Genomic DNA, 15878 nt, shown 5'->3' with positions numbered 1-15878 from the left:
GTTTCGGTGAGTAGTTACGTCGTTTTTTTTATTTGCTGGTATTTGAAAACCCGCGCACGGGAGTGAGAATATGACCAGAGGGCTGCGGAAGGGACTGCCACAGGGCGTCAGAGAGAGACTCGCTCTACTCGCTGTAAGCACTGGACCAGGGCTACTCCCCACCGAAAATCCAGACTATGAATGAGCCTTTAGACTCACAACTCCAAGTCTAAATCTTAGACTAAAACTGTCATAAGAAACTAAAAACAAGAGCATCCTGTGTCACCCTCCCAGTTTCAAAACAGAATGGGTCGAAATGACCAGAGTATCAGTACCATAGATTATCTCATCAATTAATAAGTGCAGGTTTGATACTGTTAATAGTCCTCTAAAAGGTGCACAAATCGAGCTAAAATGAACCGTGCGGCTGGGACAAGACGATATAAAACACCACCACCTAGTGGGCACACGGAGAATTGAAGGAAAGTGGTAGAAAGACAGGAGAGGGAGGCGTGGAGACAGAACAAGCATGAGATAGAAAAAGATGGAGATGCTAGAGAGAGAGTGAGAGAGAATGGGAGAGATACGCCTCCCCAATCAACCGTGAAACTATTTCATCTTGGTTTTAGGACCGTTTTAGTTACAATATGGTCAGTAACAGGATTCTGTGAGGAAAATGTCATGAGCTTCGGTAAAGGGTGTTATTAAATTTGTGTGTTAAAGTGATGTGTTGGGCCGATAACGGGTTCAATAGGTCAAATTCGATTATCAAAAGCCCCCTAACAGAAAAGTATGGCGACATTACATTAAATATGAAACTATATATTTGAAAGGTTGGACTCAGTGTGGACAAATTCCTTGAATTTTTGTTGTAAACCTGCTACTGGCACCAAATTCTTGTTCGTTCTCCTCTTCAACAGGGGTCTTTAATACTGGACAGTTCAATGTGCTGTAAACACAAATTCAAAAGGGTAATGAAATAAAAATAGGTACCGCTTTATCTATTGCCTAAAACATGACTTGGAATTCATATGCTGGCAGACATGAGTGAGCTCAAAACATTGCTTTTTATATTTACACAATTTGTCCTATAACGCTGTTGTACTCCCAATTACACAGATACACCAGTGTGCATCTGATATTAAGTTAAAAACAGTAAAAGCACAATAAAGCTAATTAGAGGTACTATATTTTATACAGCAGTCTTAAGCCAAAATCCCCTGAAAAGAGTAAATTCATTAACACACAGCCCTTGAGTGTTAAGATACATACACAGTTTCTGAGTCTGAGAGAAAAATAACACTCACATTCCTGTGTTCAAAAAAATATACTTTTTTGGCAAGAAGTTCAGTGGTGTGTGTGTGTGTGTGTGTGTGTGTGTGTGTGTGTGTGTGTGTGTGTGTGTGTGTGTGTGTGTGTGTGTGTTAATAGCTGTTGCTGTGCCTCTGCCTTACATATAGCCTACTTGCATGTACATGCAGTAGTATGAGGGCCTATTCGTACATGTACATGCAGTAGTATGAGGGCCTATTCGTACATAGCTTTGTATACAGTACAGGTTCACAGGCGTGGCTGTGCCTCAGCGTGAGAGCTTTTCTGTACGAATAAGGACTCTGGTTCCCTTATAGTTGGGTTCAAGCAGCTTATTGGGACGAGGAGAAACTCCAGAGAAAAGAAGAAACATTTTCTTTCTTTCCTCCACTGGACATTTCCAGAGCCTCGGGATTGTCAGACCACGGGTGATGGAGTCGGGAAATGAAGTGTGGATCATTGAAAGGGGGGGATTGTTTGACACTTTACACCATTCGGTACACGTCATGTCGAACAAATACTGTTTTATAAAGCTTGAACAAATACAGATCCCGGTCTCTCCATGTCACTCTTCCTTCTGATGATAATTTAAAAACATTGTTTAAACGAATGTTCAAACCAGAGTGCCCTCCCCCAGCCCCTCCAATGTTTCCTGCCTAAAGTCTTTTCCGATATCGTCTCCCCCACCATCCCTCAAAACACATCATTGTTATGCCCGTTGGCGGCATCCCGTCGCACCCAGATGACATCACAGTCCCGGTCAGCGGCCCCTTCTGCCGCACACTGCTTTAGAGGAGTGAGCTTCAGGGAGGGGGCTGTGCAGAGGGAGAGGGGGACGCGAGGACACAGAAGGGAGTCATCCGGAGAAAGGGCGGGGTCTGACTCCCCCCTGTGGTTCCCTGCCATCCTGTTGTGTTTGACCGCACTACCCCTCTCCGTTTCCAGCCCTCCATGCTGGTCAGGGCTTGTTCCCTCCCCATTCCACAGGTCCAGTCCCTCCATTCTCCCCTCCAGGTTGATAGGTTCTGCAGATGCGGCACGGACAGACTTGCAGTACTCATCATCATCGCTCAAAATGTCAGTTTCCTTCACGGGGCTCACTTCCATTCCCACACCCCGGTCATCATATCGACCCAAGTCGAACTGCTCTTCCACCCAGCGGTCTGTGTCCTCTCCTTGAGGCTTGTGGGAATGGAGCATGGAATGATGGGATGATGGCGCTGAGTGGGTGGAGAGGCCAGACGTGTGCTGAGAGTGCGAGGCAGAGTGGTCGGAGTTGTTGTTGCCATGGAAAACTAGGTCAGTGTCAATGGTGAAGCGATTTCTCACCAGTTTCCTGCGTCCTAGCGTCCGAGATGGAGCCAGCACTAAATAGGCAGAACACAACAGGGGGTGGAATTAAGATTAAAGCAAATGGTTACATTTTTATTTTAACCCATTATGGGCTATTTCTTTATATTAAAGTTCAACATTTTGCAAATTAAGCCCAACCCAAGTTATCATTTATCCACTCTGCCATCTACAATGACCTTGCTTTCAAGTTGTTACTATTTTCTTAAGTCCAACTCAAACCTCAAGTCTCAACTCTACTGCTCTGGGTACATGTAGGAAGTATCAAGTGCAGTGGTTCTCAGCTACAGACAGTTTTCTACTCTACCAGATAGATAATTGCATTTACTGAACAGTGGCTTGTGTCTCAGTTCTACAGTAGCCTACTGTACGCCCCCGATTGGATGAATAGAATGAAAGCCAACAGTATTGTGAGGTAGTACTGTGACCAGACTTGAAAAGCACCAATCTAGCTCAAATGCTGCCATGATGTAGTAAGTAAGCAAGTAAATGAAGATTTGGCATAACATAGTAAATGCTGCAGAATTATGTATTAATGTAACAATTTATAGATCTCGTATGTCACAAATGTGTCACCTTACAGCTGTGCTATATCTGACCTTCTCTGTTCAAGGCGCTCCGTGCTCCTTTGAGGGCACACAGGCGTTTGCCCCCGAAGGGAACGTACTGCTGGCTGGGGGGCAGAGACTCTGTCTTCAGCAGCTGCCGACGTTGCTTTTCTCTCAGGATGGAGTGGACTGCCTTCAGAAAGTCTTTTTTACTGTCCGGTGAGCTGTTAATAGAATATACACACACACACATGCATTACTAATATAGCCACAATGATGCAGCCCCATTGAGTAAGGGCATGGCAGAACATCCCGTTGTCAAAACACAGTTAATCTAGACACCAAATATAGCAAAGCAGCACAACCGCCAACAAAACTACAGAGTCATGGGAATTCACAGTATTACACAATGCAAGCAGCATTACATAATATATCATAAATTCAGATCATAACTTCAAATGCTTTGATCTATAGAGTCCTAGAGAGTTCACAATAAAATCCTCAGTGTTAATTGAACTCTTAGCTTACAAATATAACCAAATGGACCCGTAATGGTTACATGTGTACACACCGAGTTAAAATAACATCCAGCATTTGAGAGTATATTAAATTAAAGTAATGGGGGACATGAGTCTGCAAAGTGTAAAAATCATATTGCCGTTCGAGAGGTACCTGCAGCACAGCTGAAAGATCCTCTCTGGTCTCCCCTCTGACTCGGACCTTGTGTGAACTATCTCACACATCGCTGTACCGTCGGTGTCTGAGAAACAACCAGAGACAGACAGGGAGAAAATGAGAGGTGGCCGTCATTCATTGACAATATGGTCTCTCCTGAGACAAGTGGTGGTGATTTCAGGTTCACAGGGGACTGAACATGAAGGTTCACAGGGGACTGAACATGAGTGATTTCAGGTTCACAGGGGACTGAACATGAGTGATTTCAGGTTCACAGGGGACTGAACATGAGTGACTGCATGCAGTACTACAAATAAATATTTATGCATTTGGTTTATAACAATATCGTGTTTAAAAAAAGAAATAATCACAGCCCTCTTGGAAACACTTTATTTGAAAACCATGTCTATTATAAAACATAACATAATGTATTATAATCTGCCTATAAAACTGTATAATTATACGCACTCATAAATAACTTATAAGAGCAAGTATATTGTAAATACATTATAATCTGCTTATAAGACAATTACAGTTATAATCATTTAATAATTGTCACTCACTGAAAACCTTTATGCCAATATTTTTGCCCAAATTGTATTGTAATCGTACTGTAGTTAAGCGTGATTTATACGTAGTTGTGCAGCAGTGAAAATAGCAGATCTAAAAGTTCTGAAATGTGGGGGACGTGACACGTTGTGTGTAGATCTGCCATTTTCGGTGCGGATACGATGCATGACTCAGCACGACCAATACATCAGGTATTATAGAGACATACTTGCGAGGGCGCGAACTTGAAGAGAGTCTGTTGAAATCATGTGACGAAACCGGAAGGGATCCTTGTCCTCACTAACTGATACACGATGAGAGCCACCCTGGAAGACAAAGGTTTGGAATAAAGAGTATTTAGCATTAGTATTTAGTTATCTTCCTTAACATCTGACAACATGTAAAAACAGCCGTTTCAAATTCCATCCTAACCCCTCACTTTTTACCTTTATTTAAATTTACTGTACATTTTGATTTACTTTCCATTACATTCTTGATCCAATATAACTCAAAGATTAATGGATACTGATCAGCATGCACATGCTACATCAACATTAACCAACAGGGGGAGGAAGAGAGCAGCATTAGATTTATCTGTGATTGAGTTCTCTTTGGAACTGCTGTCTCTTCCACAAATGCTACTGCCTCTCTTTCACAAACTTGACCTAGTGTGGCCATAATGGATAGCATTGGGCTTAATTTTCCAGTGGCCTTAATGTGCATGTCCACAATGGTAATCCAATTTATAGAAAGTATGCCTGATGCAGCCTGGGGGTTCCAGAAAGCCAGTCAATGTGATAGGAATACATGCTTCATAAACAGCGAACATAGGAGGAAAGTAGCACTTACGATTTTCTTCCTTTGCTTGGAGCACTCTTTGTACACAAAGACAACAGCCGTTTTGAACACTGGAAAAATAAAAAGGACAAGGGATGGGAGAGAGGAGAGATGAAAAATGAATGCATTCATTCGCCAGATACTATACATAAAAAGCAGCACAGCTTAAGGCAGTGCATTGACACAAGCTTTTAGCTTTTCATCTCCACTTTTGACACTGTCAGGGAATGTCCTCATACAGTACATGTACAATATTTATCGCTTGAGAGTGTGAGAAGAATAAGGAAGGTTATGCACTTAAGGCCGTGGATATCTCTTGTGATGAAGTTGTGAGGTCCTTAAAAGTAGAAATATGCAAAGCTGTGCTTCGCATGAAAAGCATGGAAATATGATTGTTCCTTTCAGCAGGTTGATTTCTGTCCCATCTACGAAATGCCCAAAAGGCACATAGTCTCATAGTGGCTGTGACTGTCCTGATGGGTGGTTTACATTTCACACCATGAAGGAGGTACTCTGCTGCACAATATTTGTGGCCTTTTCAATGGAAACAACACATATGTTTAAGTTAACACTATTGCTGCTTCTAGATTGTTAAATAAACCCTGCTGAATAAAATTATGTCCTGGAAAAAGGGGAGGACACAGACAACTGTATTGGATAAATATTGTAAGTTAAAATATAAACAAACACGCTATAGGGAATATCTATCTTTGTCCATGGATCGACAAACACCATCGACTACTTCTTAAATAGTTCGTACATAAACATGATCAATTTCTCATCTTATTGTTCATCTCCAATCCTACAGCATAAAATCTTTGCCTCACTGTAAACATAGATAGAGGCCTAAAGCCATCCCAGAATAAACCTTTGAACATTCAACATGTTGGAAACGTTTTGACGAGATAACCTTTTGTCTGTTAGAGACCAATAAAGTCATTATTACATGGGACTTTAAAGTCAAGTAAAGTCCTACCAAAAGCAGCCAACTCTGGGTCCTTTTTGCTCTTGACTAAGGATTGTGGAGGATTGATCCACACCACAGTAGCATGCAGCAACAGGTCCCCCATGGAGAGGTCAGCCACCTGGGAAACAGAAAGTTAATGTAACAACAATGACAGGAACACTTGCTTTAGGCAGGTTGCTCAGACAGAAACTAGAATGCAATTCATACCTCTTTCTTTTCTCCTGTCTGCTCATTGATGAGCTGGTCGAATACTGCTCCATACTCCTCATGAAGCTTCTGCATGTCATTGATGTGGCTTGCCACCTTGTTCATGGCCTTCATGGCAACTGCGGGAGACAGAAACGCAGGCTGAGACGTGTACAATTCATAACAATGAGTAATTAACCAACACTTAATCCAGATGGATTTACCAGTGAATGAGCAGGTAGACGTTTAGATGTTTAAACGATTTGCTCAAGGATACAGGGGCTTTCATGAAACCTCAAGAAGACAACTGGGTATTCCAGATTGTTACTTAAAAGAATACATTGACTGAACAAGTCTCAACATACAAATACCTGGGTTCTCTTCTAGAAGAGAATGTGTCTCAAATATCACTATTCTTAAATTATTACCTTTTTGCTTTCTTTCTTCTATCTTCCTACCTTTCTTTTTTTTCTTTTTGGTTGTTTTTCCATTTCAAGAGCACCTCGACTATACAAATAAGCACGCTAGTCCTTTGCTTTTTTTATCACTAGACCGATGCCCTACTCGGGAATAATGAAAGTCGGGAACAATGCAAGTTGGAAATGGATGCCCCATTAACTTGGTCGGTTCCATAAATAGGCATGTCCATATATGGTCATAGCAGTTGATGACAAATGGATTTCCATATGCCTATATATGGTCGTATCAGGTCGAATCTACACCCAAAAAAAATATCAAGTATGCTCACAATGAATTAATTATGAAAGGAATACAACCTGATAAAAGCAAGCACATATTAAAGGACCACTTCACCACTTTTCAACCTAATAGGTCCTCACTAATAATCATGAAAAAATGGTGCAATTTTTTTCTACTCGGTATGTGTCTCATAGGAGGGCTGTGGGCAGTTCAGAAACCGTCTTCCAGTGACATCATCGATGGGGAATACAAGCTAATAGAAACTGCAGGCTTTCTAGTCCTGAAAAGTTGCAATGCGAAAATGGAAGCCATCGTTCTCACGATAATGAAAATCTAAACATTTTTGTAAAAAAATCTTGTTTAAAAAGAAATCTGCCTAATGATGATGTCACTGGAAGACGGTTTCTATACTGCCCACAGCTGTCCTATGAGACACAGACTGAGTAGGAAAAAGAATCGTGCCATTTTTTCATGATTATTAGTGAGGACCTATTATATGAAGATAGGTTGAAAAGTGGTCCTTTAAGTTCTGACAAGATGTTTGCTCACCATCCAGATGGTAGTGTTCCTCACTGTCGGGGTCAGTGAGAGAGTACAGCTCCTTCAGTAACAGTGGGTACTTCAGCACCCTCTGGATGGGTTTGATCAGGTAAGACTCCAGAGTGGACGAGTGCTGCTGCCGGGGGTTTCTCTCTGCCAGGAAAGCCTTGAAGTCTCTGTCCGTTTTAGCTGGAGGAAAGCAAACCCAAACAACAAAACAGATGATACCATGATGAGAGACTGCAGGGCAGTCACTTGGAATTTGTTCCCAGTGTCATTCATATATATCGTTTTTTTGAGGGGCGCCTATATACAGGTTTAATGTTTGTTTTTCCTTAGACAAACATTAAAAACATCAGCTTCAGTTTAAGTGTTCCAGTTCAAAATTTGTCTGCTCAATTCTTTGTTACAGCACTTCCATTTTCACTTGTTTGTCCCCTCTTCTGATTGGATCAAATTGGTCTCCCAGTATATCAGAATCCTATTTAACACGTATCTGCACACCAGATTGTTGCAGGTGCAAAGGATTGGGCCACTAGTTCTCAACCCTGAGTCCTGAGTCCCCCAGAGGTCCTTGAGGGGGTCCCCAGCTAAATGATTGATAGTTTGGTACCAAATTGACCTTTTATAGGTCTATAACTCAGAGTGTGTACAAAATGGAACCAGATGTGTGTGTGCGCACGCTCGCTCGTGTGCGTTGTATGTCTATACCTTTAGTCAGGACCTTGGGGACTTTGGTATGGCTGGCACAGAAGGCGCTGTAGATCTTAAAACGGTCGGCATAGTAGAGGAATGAACCACCCAGGGAGAACAGCACTTTCTGTGGAAAATATGGATATGTAAAATTGTAACTATGTAAACATTCAGGTCCATATTTATCATGTAACATGTAACAACATTGGGTTCATATTGATCAACCGCAAAGCCATGAGCAATGCTACCTTAAGACACTTGCTTACAAATTGATTTGCACATAGAATGATACATGTTTGTCAAACCAAAATAGGTTAACTAAATGGAGCCTTGGAAAGAAACCTCTCATGATAATGATGTACATACTTTGACACCTACTGTGTATGCCCATTGGCATTCTTGTGGAATAAAACATTTACTTATTTCACATTTAATTATAAATAAATTCAATGAAATACCAAGACACACACACACACAATGTAGGCTGACCTTAAACTGCTCCACCCTCTCCAGTCGATCTAGATCTGGTACCAATCTGATACCATCCTCCAGGGTCTGCAGGAACTCCACCTGGAACTCCAGCATCTCCCCGAGGTTTCCAAAAAGAACATCCAGCTACAGTACCCCCCACACACACACACACACACACACACACACACACACACACACACACACACACACACACACACACACAGTACATTATGACCATGGTAAATGGTGCATTTATATAGCGCCTTTATCCAAGGCGCTTTACATCATTTGTGTATTACATTCACCCATTCACACACACATTCACACACTGATGGCAGCGGAAACCATGCAGGGCACCAACCAGCACATCAGGAGCAATTAGGGGTTCAGTGTCTTGCTCAAGGACACTTTGACACTAACCCTGGGGGAGCCCGGGTTCGAACTAGCAACCTTGCGGTTGCCATCCAGCCACTCTACCCCTGAGCCACTGCCACCACCATGGGCTGTGCCAGCAGGGACTGAGACCAAATCAGCTACTATCATGGGTTAACAAAACATTTACTGTAGACATCACGTTTACTGTAGTTATGGTGTAGTCTAGTCTGTATAGTTATGTAATAGTTCATCAGGCACAGAGTACAGTACCTCATCCTGAGAGAGGAAGTTCTCCTTCTGCAACGGTGTCAAGTAGCGTTCTATCAGACAGCTCAGGTCCTGAAACACATACACAGGGAATGTTTTACTTAGAACACATTTTGTGCAATAAGCCTATCTCACAGCATTTCCCCGCCCCCCTTAATACGCCCCCCTTTCGGGGTTAGTGGTGATAGCGTGACGTCACTCCATAGACGCTACATGTTAACAGAGGTAATTTAAGAAGTCTACAACTTTTGTTTTCTCAAGGTAAGGTTTGTTCTATCTGTTCGAGCTGATTTACCATCTTGTTTGCTTCATAATAATATTGGTCTGTCACATTTTTACATTAGAAAATGTACTTAGATTCTCCAGAGAAAAAAACGTGTAAATGCTAATGTTAAAGACACCACTATTTACCGGAAGTGGGCGTGGAAAGCGGGCTGTGAGATAGGCCTATGTGGAGTCAAGTAGTCAACGTGACTCACAAGGACAAACATATACAATAATATTGCACATACAAATAAGAAAGAAAAAAAATCCCCTGGAAGCTTCTGAGGACATCTCAGGTCCTCACCTCAGATAGAAGTACAAGATAGATAGATACACAAACACACAAAACAGAAAGCTGGCACTCACTTTGACATAAGTCTTCTCCGTCTCCACCAGCTCACTGATGACTTTACGCAGCTTGTCTGCGTGTGAGAGCTGTTTCTGAGTGGCTGCCGAGCCCACCGTGGGGGGCATGGCCGAAACGGGGCTCGGAGAGAGAGACGAAGAGGACGAGGAAGAGGAGGAAGACATGGGGCACTCCAAAGGATTCATGTCATGGAGACTCCGGCAGAAAGCAGTGACCTGCTCCGTGCTCTGCAAAAGAAAAGAATAAAGAGGAAAAAGAGAAGGAGACGGGTGAAGAGAAAAGAAGAAAGAGAGGAACAAAGGATAATGGATATAATGTGGTGAGTGCTGCCTGTGACACATTTTGAACAGAAAGTAATCATTAAAAAATAAAATAATTCATGATGCATTTTATCTGCAGGAAAAATGCACAGCACCTTCTGTAAAAGCCCACCAAACAGGGATGAACTGGGCCAAAAGAATAGCCCAGAATTACACTGTTAATCACCTTTTTGTTTTATATTAACCACTAAAGCCCTATACTTCCCTCTGCACCTAATCGCTTTGCTAGAAAATCTTCAAGCTTGCATAGTGAGCTTTTAGATCTGTTCTTTTCGTCAAATGTACAGAGAGGGGTAATAGAAAGGTTTGTGGTAGAAAGGTATGTGAAAGGTCAATTTAATGAATGGTTTGCTTGTTTGGGGAGTTTGACCAACAGTTAAGCACTTACTAGCCCTTGCAAGCCCTATTAAATTCTTCACAGGACAAATTGGTGAAAATGGCAAACTCACGCATGGCAGCGAGGTATTCTTGGAAAAATATATATTTTTAAAAACATTTTGCCTATAACGACACGCCTTAAATACGGACGCCAATTTGAAAGTGATGTGCTTACTGCCTACCACTTGCCAAAGCCAGCACACACCTACGCATCAAAAAATACCAAACAAGAGCAGACCTGCAGGGGCTATAAGACTGAGGTACAGTAGTAGGAGTAGCCTTTGAGTATTAGGTGGATATGCTCAGACTCATGTCTACACACTCACTACCACCTTTGAAAGATATAAACATCTTGTGTTTTAAATGTTCTAATGTACTGCATTATCCACGGTTCATGTTCATAATTCATATACGCTTTTGTGTGCCGATGAGAACTTCTCTCAATCAATTAAATCAATATGAAACAAGACACGGTGAATCCAAAACAACACGAGTCACAACAAAAACTTTAGGTTTGCCGACAACCAGAGAAAAGACTTGCTACATCTATACCTAAACTCATGTCATGTTGACAACTAATGCTGTGAGAGCGTCCAGTACTGCAGAAGAGCCACACAAGTACATTAATTAAAATGTCTTCCTTCCTTCCTCAATTTTGAGGCATTGTGTGTGTGTGTGTGTGTGTGTGTGTGTGTGTGTGTGCGCGCGCGCGTGCGCGTGCGTGCGCGTGCGCGTGCGTGCGCGTGCGTGTGTGTGTGTGTGTGTGTGTGAAGCGTGCATCCGTAGTGACGTGTGTCATTGCAGATAGTTGTAGTAGCTTTGTAGCTTTGCATCTGGATGTTGAACCCAGCCCTTTCGTGTTGCTTTGGCACAAAACAACTTATATGATGTACAGGGTATGTACGGTAACAACATTAGGAATAATTACAGCTGGGTCCATGTTTACATGTGGATGCAAGCATGGGTGGATTACGGAACAGGCATACCAGGCCCAGGGGCCCAAGAACTCAGGGGCCCCCTAAGCCAGAGCCTCTGTGGGAAGTCACCGTTATTATCTTTACAGTTCTTGTCACAAAGTCAAAGGGCAACATTTTGCCTCAACATTCACTTTGAAGATGTCACAAGAAAGAAACATAATACCTTTTAAGTGAGTGTTTATCCATTCAGTTTATCTATCAGGTTTTAGAGGGGATAAGTACTCTGGGCCCATCAACTCCATCGAGAAATTCAAAAAACAGCATGAAGCGGTCTATACGAGTGTGCCGGTGCTGTAAATCCTGTTGAGATGCATTTGAATATAATTCATATAGTGCATGTTCACAGATGTTTGATGGGCCAGGAGAAAGGTTTTTTTAATTTGAAGTAGTGCAGCTGGTACAGGATGATAAAAAAATCTGAAACACAAGCTCACGAAACACTTCACATTGCGTGCAGAGCTTGTTGATTGGCTTTTTCAAATAGGCAACAACACAAGGGAAAACTAGAAAAAGGTTACAAGACCAAAACACTAAACATAGAAGTACAGACGCTAGGCAGAAGACAACAATTACAATACATAACACAACCTACTGATAACTGATAAGCTATACTAACCAGTAAGACGCCTGAGGTTCGAGAAGCAACCTCGCCCTAAAGGGCGAGGTCGCGTGCACGCATCCGCCTGGGTGAGGGTTGGCTCTGGCGCTTTGGAATTGGGGATCAGATCAACATATCCGCCTGGGTGACAGCAGACTGCTGGGCGAGCGCTGGTGCTTTGGCATGGGGGGTAAGATCTTAATTTTCGGGCCTGTTGAGAACTCATCAGCTGTCATAGTGTCTATGCTAATGTGCTGCACATTTTAAAATTATACTAGAAATATAAGTTATAAAAAGAGAAGTCAATTTACTTAGCCTAAAATGACATGCCGAAAATGGGGATGCCAGGGTTAAAGAGGTGGTCTATTCTGAAGATGAAGCTAAACCTTAAGACCGCCAGGTGGCTAAAACAGGCATTAAATGTGGCGTTGTGAAAGTCTATTCCATATTTGGGATTTAAATAATTGGGTCTTATCAGTACAGTTAGTGCTTCCATCACACGTTACATGAGGGCCATTTAGGTGCAGAGGTGGGTGCGCGTCTCCAATGCGTCGTCATGATAGACATTGCTTGCTTTTCAGAGGACAGTGTTACTTGAGGTCAGGATGAGATCAAGTCCTACCAGTTCTAACTTACCAAACTGAAACTATTTTATTTTTTTGGTAAGGTAGCTTCGATAGTTGGTGACAGCGTGATGAGACATCTTCTATCATGATGAGAAAGTCTTATGCTGTTTTCACAAGGACAGATGCAAAAGATCACAGCATAATTTGTCGCTTTGTAAAATCTGTTGCTCACACGGTCGTAACTGCATCCGTAGTGACGTGTGTCATTGCAGCTAGTTTTGCATCTGGATGTTGAACCCAGCTCAGCTTCAATTTGTAGCTTTGTAGCATATTTGCAGCAGCTACAAACATCGGTTTCATATTTGTATCTTCATGTCGCTGGCTTCCATTGACAATGAATTGTAGACTGTATATTTGCGTCTGCCTGTGTGATAGCAGCATAATGGGGTTGCGTTCACAGTGTGGTTACACAGCAGCATGCCATTCTTTTATCACAACCTGAAAGATTGTATGCACTATCTGCTCCGCTAAGGTGACGGCCATCTTGAAGAAATGGTCGCCATCTTGAATGTTTGAGTGGCCTTTACAGAGAATTTGTGCCAAATGTATCACAACCTGAAATATTATATCATTATATCTTCTCCGCTAAGGTGGCTGCCATAAGAGTGTCAGTGTCCCTTTAAGTATTTGTGCCAAACGTTGTACAACATATTTTGTTTTTTAATAAAGAGGAGAAGAAGCGCTGCATTCATTATGGTTATCAGTAACTGCAAACAGGTGCTTGTTGGAAAGGGTTTGATAATAGAAAAATAAAGTTCCTTCCCCTGTGATAGTGGACTGACAATCATCCAAGTGCAAAAAAAAGAGGTGAACTCAAAGAATATAGGCACTCTGTTCAGAAACGTTTAAAAACTAAAAGCCTCACATATCTTACCCTTTTCTGCACATCGTATCCAAAAAGTAAAGGTCAGATAAAGAGCTAAACTATTTTTACTGGACGAAGAAAATCCAAGTTACGGGTTGAAACAAGCTTAATTTAGCCATATTTTGCAAGGAAGTTGCAGCTGGAGAGGCAGCATTAGCGCCTCCCCTGGTCGAATGTCGAGTGAACTGAAGTCAGTTGGAAAATCTAATTGCGGAAGGCTAAGCCTGAGACCTCATCTCGGAGCTACAGTATGAGTGTAAGGACTGAGGTACAATATGGGGCTAGGGGTAACAACAGAAACCTGAATACACTAACATTGAGGGCAGGATAATACAAGGCAGAGTACGTATGAGTAGTCTGTGCAATTGTGGAAGCAAATGGAGCGCTGGGCCCTAGTAAACCATCGACCCAATACTGATTCTGGTAGTGGGATCTGGTAGTGGCAGGTGAATTTAGATTGCATGCGGGCGTGTGTTCAGTACATCTAATGATTGTCATAAATGATTCCACGGTGCTGTTTGTGAGTCTCAGTATTGACGATGACAAACCAGATGGCCGGTCAGTTCAGCTCATGAGCCGTCGCTGCCGATTCCACAGTCTGTCTACTTGTGAGCTACTGGGAGTTATGACATGAGCTGTTTTACATTGTGGTATTCAAAACAGATCCATCTGGTTGAAGCTTAGCCTATACAATTGCACCCGTCGCTCTGGATTCAATATCTTGAATAGGTAACTGGTAGAATAACAATTAAAGAATTATTTTGTTTATTTAATATTATTTGTCTTTGCTGCTACATCCAGCTATTGAAACAAATGAGTGTCCCCTTGTTAATTAAAATAAATTTGTTCTCATATCTATTTCTATCTTTTAAATTGTAAAATGAGAGCCCACTATTACAGTTTGTGCTTTGTCAAATTCATCAGTTTAGAGCTTGAAACATATTCCATGAAGCAAAACCATTTTTTACAAAGTATCTCTGCAATATAAATATTTAACTTCAATTTTATATCCGTACATTCCGTAGTCCATGGGGCTCTATTCCGGCCATACATCCCAGATACATCATAGACGACTGATACAGCTGGCCACATGAAGCCTGAGATAGACACTGGAGCTACGGACTGATACAGCTGGCCACATGAAGCCTGATAGACACTGGAGCTACGGACTGATACAGCTGGCCACATGAAGCCTGAGATAGACACTGGAGCTACGTCATTCCCATGTGTATCTTGAGATCCCATGATCCAATTTTTGACAGTAACTTAAAATAAAAGAATGGACTAGAATGACTAGAATACTGCTATAGAACGTCTCAGTCCTGCCCCCTTTCATGACGACGCCAGGCCCAGGAAATGAATCCCAATGCATTTTTCCCATAGACATTTCAAAAAGTATTTATTTAAAGACCTTTTAAGCGTCGTACGAAGCCAACTCGAGTTGTGACAAATCATGACAACAAACACAATATTTTGGACCAAACAAATAATTACAAAGAAGAAAAACAACAAAAAAAGTGTTGTAACCTGCCGGTTTTTTCTACTTTCTAATTCTTTGTTTGGCCCAAAACATTGTGTTTATTGTCATGATTTGTCACGACAAGAGTTGGCTTTGTCCGCGGCGTAAACATCTTTAAATAAATACTTTCTGAAAAGTCTTTGAGGAAAATGAACGGGGATTTCTTTTCCGGGTCTCTCTCGGGGGTGGGACTGCGACGCTCTATTAAAGAACTGAACTAACTTGTACTTAATATGTTAATATTGCACAAACTAAAAGGAACTAATTAAAACTGTAAATGGGACACACACACACACACACACACACACACACACACACACACACACACACACACACACACACACACACACACACACACACACACACACACACACACACACACACACACACACACACACACACACACACACACACACACACACACACACACACACACACACACACCGGCTGCAACATACAGTATATGGATGGCTTCGGACGAGCATTAGCATTTCCTGCTCCTCCTAAGGGCTGACAT

General features: G+C 42.0%; 1 protein-coding gene across 3 annotated transcripts in view; it reads right to left on the bottom strand.

Annotated features, from left to right (window-relative positions):
- The window catches only part of LOC306927561 (rho guanine nucleotide exchange factor TIAM1-like), a 121606-nt gene that overhangs the window by 1513 nt on the left and 104215 nt on the right, over positions 1 to 15878 (bottom strand). For 2 of the 3 annotated variants that reach the window (XM_079507343.1, XM_079507342.1), the window contains exons 19-30: positions 10078 to 10305; positions 9451 to 9519; positions 8824 to 8949; positions 8353 to 8461; positions 7651 to 7830; positions 6424 to 6542; positions 6226 to 6334; positions 5262 to 5320; positions 4642 to 4738; positions 3861 to 3948; positions 3240 to 3412; positions 1800 to 2657 (exon numbers count right to left, since the gene is read on the bottom strand). In XM_079507343.1, the coding sequence (XP_079363469.1) occupies positions 1984 to 2657; positions 3240 to 3412; positions 3861 to 3948; positions 4642 to 4738; positions 5262 to 5320; positions 6226 to 6334; positions 6424 to 6542; positions 7651 to 7830; positions 8353 to 8461; positions 8824 to 8949; positions 9451 to 9519; positions 10078 to 10305 (2031 nt within the window). In that variant the 3' untranslated portion in view covers positions 1800 to 1983. Of the gene's footprint in view, positions 1 to 162; positions 2658 to 3239; positions 3413 to 3860; positions 3949 to 4641; positions 4739 to 5261; positions 5321 to 6225; positions 6335 to 6423; positions 6543 to 7650; positions 7831 to 8352; positions 8462 to 8823; positions 8950 to 9450; positions 9520 to 10077; positions 10306 to 15878 lie in introns of those variants that run through there. The other variant, XR_013790536.1, reaches the window with a different exon arrangement.

This window comes from Electrona antarctica (assembly GCF_951216825.1).
Source record: "Electrona antarctica genome assembly, chromosome: 8".
Taxonomy (NCBI): domain Eukaryota; kingdom Metazoa; phylum Chordata; class Actinopteri; order Myctophiformes; family Myctophidae; genus Electrona; species Electrona antarctica.
This window is presented reverse-complemented; position numbering and strand designations above follow the sequence as displayed.